The 11546-nt window shown below is 41.3% G+C and overlaps 1 protein-coding gene across 5 annotated transcripts in view; it reads left to right on the forward strand.

Moving 5' to 3' along the window:
- The window catches only part of LOC104604449 (uncharacterized), a 38296-nt gene extending 27325 nt beyond the window's left edge, over window positions 1–10971 (forward strand). For 2 of the 5 annotated variants that reach the window (XM_010268781.3, XM_010268783.3), the window contains exons 8-10: window positions 10194–10323; window positions 10417–10459; window positions 10602–10971. In XM_010268781.3, coding sequence (XP_010267083.1) covers window positions 10194–10323; window positions 10417–10459; window positions 10602–10679 — 251 coding nt within the window. In that variant the 3' untranslated portion in view covers window positions 10680–10971. Of the gene's footprint in view, window positions 1–9735; window positions 9972–10022; window positions 10172–10193; window positions 10324–10416; window positions 10460–10601 lie in introns of those variants that run through there. The other 3 variants (XM_088889953.1, XM_088889955.1, XM_088889954.1) reach the window with 2 other exon arrangements.
- Window positions 10972–11546: the final 575 nt, after the last annotated feature.

Genomic DNA, 11546 nt, shown 5'->3' on the forward strand with positions numbered 1-11546 from the left:
ACCAACTCCTTGGCTTGACGCATCACATTCAATGATGAAGTCCTTTGAGAAGTCTGGAAGTGTGAGCATCGGTGGGGACGAGACAGTTGTTTTGAGTGTCTCGAAGGCCTGTTGGGCCTCCCTAGTCCAGCAGAACCCATTCTTCTTAAGTAAGCTTGTCAAGGGGGCAACAATCAGTCCATACCCTCTGATGAATCGTCGGTAGTACCCTGTTAGACCCAAGAAGCCCCGTAACTCCTTAACATTTTGAGGTCGGGGCCAATTTATCATGCTTGAGATCTTTTCCGGGTCTGCTGCTACAATGCCGTTTTCGACTATGTGCCCTAAATAGTGTACTTGCGTCTGTCCAAATGCGCACTTTGACTCCTTTGCAAAGAGTTTATGAGTCCTTAGTAGTTCCAAGGTGATTTGTAGATGTACTAGGTGTTCGTCCCATGTAGCGCTATATACAAGTATATCATAACAAAAAATGAGTATAAATTTGCGCAAATGGGGTCGAAATATGTCATTCATAAGTGCTTGTAATGTAGCTGGCGCATTGGTCAACCCAAACGGCATGACCAGAAACTCATAATGCCCTTTGTGTGTAGGAAAGGCAGTCTTGTGGATGTCTCCCTCATGGACCCGAATTTGATGATATCCTGATCTCAGGTCTAGTTTAGAGAATATGGTGGCCCTGTCGAGTTCATCTAGTAGTTCATCGATTACCGGTATGGGAAATCGATCCTTCATAGTAATGTTGTTCAGAGCCCTATAGTCTATACAAAACCGCCATGTCCCATCCTTCTTTTTCACAAGTAATACTGGTGAGGAGAATGGGCTTTGGTTGGGTTGTATAATTTTTCTATCAAGCATATCTTGCACTTGCCTCTCAATCTCTAGTTTCTGAAAATAGGGGTAACGATAGGGCCTTACATTTGTTGGTGCAGTTCCGGGCAGCAATGGAATGCAATGATCATGGGCACGTTTCGGTGGTAGTTCCTTAGGCTCTTGGAAGATCATTGAAAACTTCTGAAGTAGCTGCTGTAGTTGTGTGTGGCCTTCTTCGGATCTGCTTCCTTGGGCTAGAATGGGGCCGTTCCCGTGGGAGTCTATCTGCATTAAAATGATGTGGGCTGGGTCTGCTACCTGTTTCCTTAGGGTGGCAAGACTAATGGGTCCTGGACCCTTGGACAGCTGCCCTTGAATATGCACCTATGAGCTGCCCACTTGGAAATCCATGGTGAGACGGGCCCAATCACATATCACTGGTCCTGGTTGCCTCAACCATTGGACTCCGAGAACTACATCTACTCCACTGATTTCCAGGGGGTGTAGATCTACCTCGAACTCATGTCCTTGTATCTTCATTTTTAATTCTGTGCACATACTGTCGCACACCAGGTTACTCCCATTAGCTACGTGCACCCGGAATGCTGTACATGGTTGGACCGGAATTCTTAGTTGTCTGACCAATGTTTGTGTAATGAAATTGGGAGTGCTGCCACTGTCTATCAGAACCGACACATGGCGCCCTTGTACTAGTCCGATTACTCATAGTTTGAGAAGAAGCAAGACCGGTCAAGGCTTGCAGGGATACTTCCAGGTATTCCTTTGTTCATTGCCCCCATTCTTGGTTGTCCATTGGCTCTTCAATGTCTGTTGATTGCTCGACGTTTTCGGTTTCAGGTTGCAGGAAGAAAACTTGAGGGATCTTACAGCGATGGCCCGACCCAAATTTGTCTCCACATGCATAAAAAGGCCCTTTTTCTGTCGGGCTTGCATCTCAGCCCAGGTTAACCTCTTGGCTGAGTCGGGGCTTGAACCAGAGTTGGTGTCCTTGCCTGTGATTCCTATTGGTTTGGACTCCGGTTTACCCAATATACCTGGTTCTGGGTTCGGTATACCTGGTCTGACCACAGCTCCCAGAGGTCGATTAATCATTCTTGCTCGATTCAATTTGTCTTCATGTAGTTGAGCTAATGCTGTTGCGTCAAGAACGGTGGTGGGCTGCATGGCTTTTACCTCCATCTGCAATTCTTCCCTGAGTCCACCAACAAAACTGCCGACAAGTGCGTTTTCTGGCCAGCCTTGCACGTGCACAGCTAACCTTTCGAATGCCATCTGATAATCTTGGACGGAGTTGGTCTGTCATAGCTTAGCGAGGCTTTCATCATAGTTCTCAAAAGCCGAGACTCTAAATCGCATGGTTAAGGCATCGGTGAAGTCCGCCCATGTGGCTCTTGGGTGTCGTCGCCGGTACCACTGGTACTAGACGATCGCCTCTCCTTCTAGGTGTGCGGAAGCTAATGGAACACGATTAGGTCCCTGCGTGTCGTGGTAATCAAAGTATCTTTCTATTCGCAGAAGCCAGGATGTGGGATCTCCCCCTACAAAGATGGGAAACTTGATTCTTGCTGTTCTTGATCCGCTTCGATGACTGGTGTCACTGCGCTCTTCCCGATTCGGCACGGGTGGTGCCTGTTCTAGTCGTTCAAGCAGGGATGCAAAGCTTTCTTTGATTTCTTTGACGTCAGCCGATATTCTTTGCATTTCTCCTTCCATGTTGTCGACCCTGTTCTCCATTGCAGACGACCTTGTGCTTGGCATCTTGGCTCTGAGACCAACTTGTTAGGAACTGCCTAACTCAGGGACTTTTTCGAGGAAGCCTGCTTCCTGAACGAGAGAGAGAGAGAGAGAGATTGTATTCCCAAAATCAATAATTCCCCTCCTAGCTTCCTTTCCTTATTTATACACTTCTGTTACAATTCTGTTATACCAACCTCTCCACTTGTCCAGTTTGTTATTTAGTTTGTTCTAGTGGTTGGCTGTTAGTTACATTACTTAAAGGCTGGCATGGCCTTTTCTTGTACACTTGTATTCCCTTTATTTGTGTCTCAACAAAAAGAAGAGGATGCTTAATCTGTCGCCCCCCTCTTTCTATTTATATTAATTCTGAAGTAAGGATAAGACTGCTTACATGGCAAAATTAAAATCCTAATAAAAGACAACAATTAAAGTCCTAATAAAAGACTAAAGTCCTAATAAAAGACTAACAACTAATTGTGGACTGACACTTAAATAACTAGTAGTTGTATATGAGTACAATAGAAAGAGATGGGGACCACATAGTAGTTGCATACGAGTACAATAGAAAGAGGTGGGGACCACATCAGTGGTTTCTACACTCACCCTCAAGTTGGGAATAGATGTTTGTCATTCCCAACTTGCATAGATCTGCTTCTAACTTCTTCTTTGAAACTGCCTTGGTGAGAATATCAGCAAGCTGCATGTTGGAGCTGATATATAGAAGACAGACTTCTTGAGATGCAACCCTTTCCCTAATAAAATGTCGATCGACTTCAATGTGCTTGGTTCTGTCATGTTATACCGGGTTATGAGCTATATTAATAGCAGCCTGATTATCATAGTACAACATTAGAGGTTTCTCATAGGTATACCCAATTCATCAAACAATGATTTCAACCATAGTATTTCAGCCACACCATTTTCCATGGACCGATATTCAGTTTCAGCACTGGAACGAGAAACAACATTTTGTTTCTTACTCCAAGAAACAAGGTTACCTCCTACAAAGGCGTAATATCCATAGGTAGACCTTCTATCATCAACACAACCGGCCCAATCTGCATCTGTGTAAACTTCTATCTTCATGTGATTATTATCCTTAAATAGTACACTTCTGCCTGGACACCTCTTTAAATATGCCAATATCCTCTCAACAACAAGTAGGTGGGTAGTTCTGGGAGAGTGCATATATTGATTGCATAGCTGATGTCTGGTCGTGTAAGACAAAGATATAGTAGTTTACCAACTAATCTTTGGAACATAGCTTTATCTTCAAGAGGCTCTCCACCTTTTGCACTAATCTTGTGATTCTGTTCAATAGGTGTGTCAACTGGCTTAACACCCAACTTTCATGTTTCTTCTAACAAATCAAGGACATACTTCCTTTGAGAAACAAAGATTCCATGCTTGGACCGAGCTACTTCAATACCCAAGAAATATCGTAGCTCTCCCAGGTCCTTTACCTCAAATTCTTGATGGAGAAGTTTCTTAAGAGACTCAATTTCGCTGTTATCACTCCCTGTTACTACAATGCCATCCACATATATAGCAAGTAGAGTCAAGGAAGTATCAACTTTCTTAATAAACAAAGTGTGATCTGATTGAGCCTGCACATAGCCAAACTTTTCAAGGGCTTGTTTGAATCTATCAAACCAAGCTCTGGGGGACTGTTTTAGTCCATACAAAGCTTTATTCAACCGACAAACCTTCTTACCTATCTCTGTACTATAAAAACTAGGAGGTAAACTGCATGTACACTTCTTCTTGCAAGTCTCCATTGAGGAAGACATTTTTAACATCCATTTTTACCATCAACATTATGTTTCACAGTAAACACCCATCTACATCCAACTGGTCTCTTCCCTTTGGGTTGATCAACTAGCTCCTAGGTATTGTTTCTCAGAAGGGCATCCATTTCTACCTTCATTGCATCTTTCCACTCAGGAATGGTCAAGGCTTCCTGTATTGTTCTGGGAATGGGAATATCAACAATTGGTGTAAGAAAGGACTTGTAGGAGGGAGACAGGTGATCATAGGGCAAGAATTGTGAGATGCAGTAGGCTGTGGATGAGGTGCAACGGCGTTTGCCTTTACGGACTGCAATGGGAAGGTCAAGGTCATTCAATGGAAGTGAGAGCTCAGAAGATGGAGAAGGCTCAACAGCAGAAGGCTCATTTGTAATGGGAGCTGGAAGAGATGTAGTACCTGGATCTGGATCTTCAGAAGGAATTGGGGCTGGCTTGGACTACTGATAACCGAAATCAACCTGCCTCCATCTTTTGTGATAAACTCTCAAATCCCAACATTTTTGACAACCCTTCCCATTACACCTCTCTTCACTCAATGGAACAGGTAAAAGGACTTCTGATGTGTTATCCCCAACCATACTACTCTTCCCCTGAGAAGAAACCCTAGAGTAATAAGGTACATCCTCAAAGAAAGTAACATCCATGGATACAAATCTCTTTCTTGAAGCAGGTTCGTAGCAGCAGTATCCCTTTTGAGTTTGTGCATAACCAAGGAAAATACATTTTGAGGCTTTAGGGTCAAATTTGGAACAGTGAGGGCCAAGAGTTTGCACGAAGCAGGTACAACCAAAGGTTTTAAGAGGGACAAAAAACAACTCTTTATCAGGATATAAAATAGTGAATGGGGGTTTTATGTCAAAAACCCGTGAAGGAATTCGGTTGATGAGATACACAACTATTGAGAATGGCATCTCCCCAGAAATGTATAGGACATTGGAGTTGAATATGATACTTCTAGCTACTTCCAATATGTGCCTATTCTTTCTCTCAGCCACCCCATTCTGCTGAGGGGTATGAGGGCAGGTACTCTGATGGATAACCCCATGGTCAAGAAAATAAGAGGCTAGTGATGTTTAAAAGTATTCTCTCGCATTATCGGATCTAAAAATTTTGATTTTTACCCCAAACTGGGTTAAAATCATCTGATGAAAGGTCTGGGTTAGGGTAGGGACCTCATCTCGAGAATGCATCAAGTAGACCCAAGAAAACTGGGTGTAGTCATCAACAAACAACAAAAAGTATCTGTACCCCCCCATAGCAGTGATGTGATATGGTCCCCAAACATCGGTATGCACAATGTAAAAAGGAACACTACTTCTCTTATTACTTAATGAATAGGTTGTTCTACAATGCTTTGCAAGTTCACAACTTTCACACTTTAAATTGGACATCTGGATAGGTTCAAATAAACTAGGAAACAAGCTTTTCAAAGACCTAAAGGATAAATGACCCAATCGGTTATGCCAAAGCATGACTTGACCAATAGACTGAGAAACAAAAGACCCTCTAACTTTACTACCGTCTCACTGTGAACTTTCTCCAAGCAGATAGACTCCATTTGTCTCACGGCCAGTCCCAATCACCTTCTTTGTCTCCAAGTTCTGAAAAACACATCGATAAGGAAAAAAAGGTTACTGAGCAATTCTGGTTTTTAGTAATGCTGCTAACTGAAAGTAAATTGGTGCTAAGTTTAGGAACATGCAGAACAGAAGACAGGGAAATGGCACTAGACAACTTGATGTCTCCCTTGCCAGAAATGGGAACAAGTGATCCATCAGCAATAGACATCTTGTCTTTACCAGAGGATAAGTGATAGGTAGAGTAAATAGTGAAGGCAAACCAAATATGATCAGATGCACCTGAGTCTATTACCCAACAATGTTCAGTGTTACCTGGAGCTGAAGCATGATAAACTGAGGCCCGTGTACCTGAATGAGCAAATGTTGAGGTGGGAGGAGCTGATGTTGTGACTGGCTGAGATGATGATGCTGAATTACCAACCTCCTTTTCCAACTGAGTCAAGGCATCTCGGGCAGCAGCTAGAGTGTCTAGTGGTGCTACTTTTGTGCCTGATGAGGTTCCACAATCAGTAGTAACAGTTGTATTAGCATTCCCCTTTTTGTTCCTGAGTTTTGTGGGAACTAGATGAGGATGTAGCTTTCAACAGGTTTCTTTGGTATGCTTAGGTTTCTTGCAATGTTCACATATTAGGTCCTTCTTGTCTTCCTTCTTCATATCTCTCTCCTTTCCCCCCCCCCCCCAAACTTGGGTTTAGTTGCTGCCAAGGCTGATTCAAGGGGCGAATGCTATAACATAACTTTCCTTCTACTTTCTTCCCTGTGCACTAGAGAGTAAGCTTGTGATAGAGTCACACCGTCTCTTGTTAGAAGCTGTTGTCTCAGAATGTCATACTCAAAATTCAGACCAGCTAGAAACTCAAATACCCTATTGGTTTCAACCTGCTTTCTGTAGGTCTGTGCATCATTCTGGCTTTCCCACTCAATTGTTTCTAATTGATCGATCTCATGCCACAAGGATTTCAAGGTGGAAAAATAAACCGAGACTGGCTTCTCTCCTTACTTAAGGTTATTCACCTTACATTTTAGCTCATAGGCCCTAGCAACATTGAGGGGTTGGGAGTAGGTTTCTTTCATGATATCCCAAATTTCTTTAGCTGTTTTTGCCCATAAATAATTTCGGCTGATATGTAGTTGCATGGAGTTACACAGCCATGTCATAACCAAATAGTTCTCCTGAACCTAGGTCCTCCTTGGCTGGTTCCTTGACATCTCCGAGTAAATAACTTAGCTTTCCTCTACCCCCAATAGCCATCATGGCTGATTGGGCCCACTCTAGGTAGTTTGACCCATCAAATTTTACAGTGGTAATTTGCAAACTGTTCTCAAGTATGCTACCAGCACCATCAACCCCTAAATAGTTTTCCCTTTGGCTCTTAAACTCCATTCTTTGTCAAGAAAAGATTAACAAATTCCTTTTGTATCACTGAGACTGGGTAATTACACCGATAATTTGCTATCAGCCGAACCCACTTTATCCTTATAGGTTGGCAATCCACCCAAAAAAGATAACCTTCCAAGTACAACTTAGAGTGTAAGGCTGAAACTAACTGCAGCCCTAGAATTGGCGACAGTCAAGAAACTAGAATCTTGAACCTAGAACCAGTCAAAGGTCAAGAAACAAGCCAAGAACACAACCAGTTCAGCTGCACCTCTTAAAAAGTAACAAAAAAAAAAAAAACTATTCTTTTGATGTATCAAGAACAGTTCAGGAGGAAAAAACTTTCAGTCGAACCTTTGAAATAACCAGAAAAGGCAATCCTTTTAATAGAAAAGATTGACTTCAGCAAAACTCTGGCCGCAACCTTCTAAGATAAGTCTGAACCCTAATCTTGAGGGTTCTTCCTTCTGACTCTTCCTGATTGCTGGTCATCCTCTGATGCTTCACCAACAATCTCCAAGACTCAGCCGATGATCCTTTTTTGCTGGAAATTTTCCAACCCTAGGAAATTCTTATGCAGCCGGTCATGTCAGACTATCATAAGATTTCCTAGGTTGTCTCTGATACCATGTAGTCGTATGAGACTACTGACAGCTCAAGCTGTGGTGTATAATCAATGGGAAATTAAGAGGACGAGAGGAGAGAATGAGAGGAGAAAGAGAAAAGAAGAGAAAAAGATTTCGAAGGAAGGATTTCAGAAAAGAAGAGGATGCTTAATCTGCTGCCCCCCTCTTTCTATTTATATTAATTGTGAAGTAAGGATAAGACTGCTTACATGGCAAAATTAAAATCCTAATAAAAGACAACAATTAAAGTCCTAATAAAAGACTAACAACTAATTGTGGACTAACACTTAAATAACTAGTAGTTGTATACGAGTACAATAGAAAGAGGTGGGGACCACATAGTAGTTGTATACGAGTACAATAGAAAGAGGTGGGGACCACATCAGTGGTTTCTACATATTTCATGTATTCTCCAATATCTGTTCACTTCTTTGTCATGATAAGCATGTCCTACTAGGAGAGCTATCATGGAATTTTCCATAAATTAAGTGTTTCTGAGCACTTATGTAGGCACGTAACTTGGATGATTTATTTTGATTTGTTTTCTGAATTTGTTTTCTGAATCAAGTCCAATGTAGGAAAAATCCATGTTTAACCTGATTTCTTGTTTGATTGCTAACGTGGCATAATTGCGTAAGATCCTGATAAAATTCATTTTCATGTGCAAGATTTCAAATTAAACTTGATGGGGGCATCTTGGCTATTTATTAATTTAGTTTGAGAGGACAAGTCCTTGCCTATTGGTATCTATTAAGGTTGAATGCCTGAATTTCCTTTTTTTTTTTTGATGAATAATTTCCTAATTATTTTCTCTCAGGCATTTTCAAGATTGTTTCAAATGAGAAAGTTTGGATAGGGAGTCTTGAGAAAGGATCAAAGATTATGCTTTGACTTGTAATTGACATCTATTGTGAATAACTGAAATTTGGTCTAGCCAACATCTGTATGTTGTGCATACTCTTTTATTAGATCTTCTACTTCTGGGGTTTAGGCCTTTAAGGTTGATATCCTCTCCCAAAAGCACAACGATAATCTTTTCTTACTTGACCAAAAACGGATCAAGGAATGGGGGGAATTGAAAAGGTTGAGGATGATCTAGAAGAAAATAATTTTTTCAAATGACCATTCACTTACCAAAACCAAAAGAATATATGTGAGAGAAGTTAGATAGAACTGTTGCAGTCCAATCTTAGACCTTGTCTGAATAGCTACTTGTTTGGATATCTTTCATTGGACTTGAAAATGTCTTAGACCTTGTCTGAATAGCTACTTGTTTGGATATCTTTCATTAGACTTGAAAATGTTTCCATAACAATTTTTTAAGTGATCTATCCACCTCTTTATGGTTAACAGATACTGTAGTTCTATAAACTTTCTTTACTAACTGAAAAAACAGTATGTATAGTTTGCTCAATAGAAGGGGAAAGAAAAAGAAATAGTGAATGCGAGTAGTATGCATATTATTGTTATTGATGTTCATCCTATATACACCTCTTTTTTCCCTACATTAGTTTAAATACACGCCGTTCCTCAAAAGAGAAAAAAATTACAAATAGTTCATTCAATTGGCTTAACCTGCCAGTTTGTTGCATATCAAAGATTCTATAATGCATTAGATTCAACATAAACCAAAGTTTATTGCTGTCAAGCATGCTCAGTACCAGAATTCCTTTTTGGCTTAAACAAGTCTATTACCCAATGTTAGTCCCTTCTATCAGGGTCTTGGGAGTGATGGGCTACCTAACCTTTGGCATTTTTTTTCTAATATTTTACAGAGTGATTCTCCCAGACTTGAACTTGCATTCTCATGTTTCTCAACCTGAGATGTTACCATTAAACCAAGCAATGGTCTGGCATTTTGTGTTCTAAGAGAAGTATAATTGTAATTATCAAATTCTGCTTTGTGGTAATTTTTCTTATGTATAAAAAATGACTCTTTTCTTCTTCAGTATGGATTTGGGGTCTAGTAGGTTACCCTGGGCACGTTTTGGATCACTATGCTGAATAGTGAGCGAGTATCTGTAAATGTAACTATGCTCATTAAAAAAAGTTGCATCCACAGATCTACAACACAATTGTGTTGTTTCATTTCAGAGCAGTGCATTACTTGTGTGAGCTGTATGATCAATAAGGCTTCTACACTTAATGAGTACAGCTGTGGGAATGAAACCCATATTGAGTTTTCACTCAATTTCCTTTGGTATCACTTCATACTGGGGTTGTGCCCTGGCAGATGACCTAGCTGTGGAAGGGAATGTGCCTGAGGAGGAGGTCCTGTCAGTATTAAATGTACCTCCAGGAAAAATGGGACTTGTCATTGGAAGAAGGGGAGCTTCAATCCAGTCAGTCAAAGAATCTTGCAAGTACTCTCTCTCTCTTTCTCTCGTGTGTGTGTGTGTGTTGTTCGTATGTCAGTTATTTTTCTCTTTTTCTTTATTTCAAATGTTATGTTGCAGTGCGGAAATTCTCATTGGAGGTGCCAAGGGACCACCTGACAAGGTTCGTTCGTGCACTATACAGAACATGTTCAAATCACACTTTTTCGATTCTGGAAAACTCTGCATCCACGATTTTTGCATATCCAGAGTATCATGCAAAAAAATATGTTTTTACTTAGGTCCTAATACCCGGCTTCATGTAGGTATTCATCATTGGACCTGTGAAGCAGGTGAGGAAAGCAGAAGCTATTCTAAGGGGAAGGGTGCTGGAAATGTATTGAGAGCTCCATTGAAATGCCCATCCTTTTCCTGATCTTGTAACTGATGGCTACCAGACCATAAATTGGCCATCCTTGAGACATATACCATGTAAAATTTGAGCTACTTCTTTAACATCTCCAACCTGCCTATCCATAATATGTACAGAGATGATCAATTGCTGTTTATCTCATGTCAGTATTGATGTTTCTAGTGGAACTGTGGAAGTATATTCCCCAATATTGGTGCTAGAAAAATGAGACCGGACTGATGAACTGAGCGGCTTGGCTAAATGTGTTGATCAGACTTTATTAGCATCTGCAGCTTTTGGTAAATGCTTTATATGAATTTATGAATACCAGGGTCCAGAGTCGGGCAAAAATTCTGGACCCATTTTTGGACCATGGTGTCGGTTGGGCTGGTTTTGGACCATCCCAAGGGGAAAGTCGGTCCCGACTCCAAAGATAGGTGTCTATCTATGCTTGGCTTGGCGGTGAACCCAAGTTCATATCTAACACATGTAGGGGTGCAAGTCAGGCGGGTTGGACCAGGTTTATGGTCAACTCGGACCCGATCCTAAAATTTGGGCTTAAGGACTAAGCTGGTGAAGTCCGATCTTCCTAATTCGAGCCTAATCCACCCTGTAATTTAATCACTCGTATTGGACTCGGACCTGAGCTGAGTTTGAACAAGCCGAAAAACTAAAAAACCCTGACTTCTTGGGCCTGAGTTCAGTCTGAGGACCAAAAGTTCAAATTAAATTTATGTCAAATTTTGGATTGGATCAGTTCGGGCTCGGGCTCGGGCTGGGCCCACCCAAGTTGCACCCCAAAACACATGAGACCATGCCAGAGCCAAATGAAAGAGTATGGCTTGGCTGGTCCTTAATT

Source organism: Nelumbo nucifera, chromosome 6, assembly GCF_055504915.1.
Source record: "Nelumbo nucifera cultivar China Antique chromosome 6, China Antique-T2T, whole genome shotgun sequence".
Classification (NCBI taxonomy): Eukaryota; Viridiplantae; Streptophyta; class Magnoliopsida; order Proteales; family Nelumbonaceae; genus Nelumbo; species Nelumbo nucifera.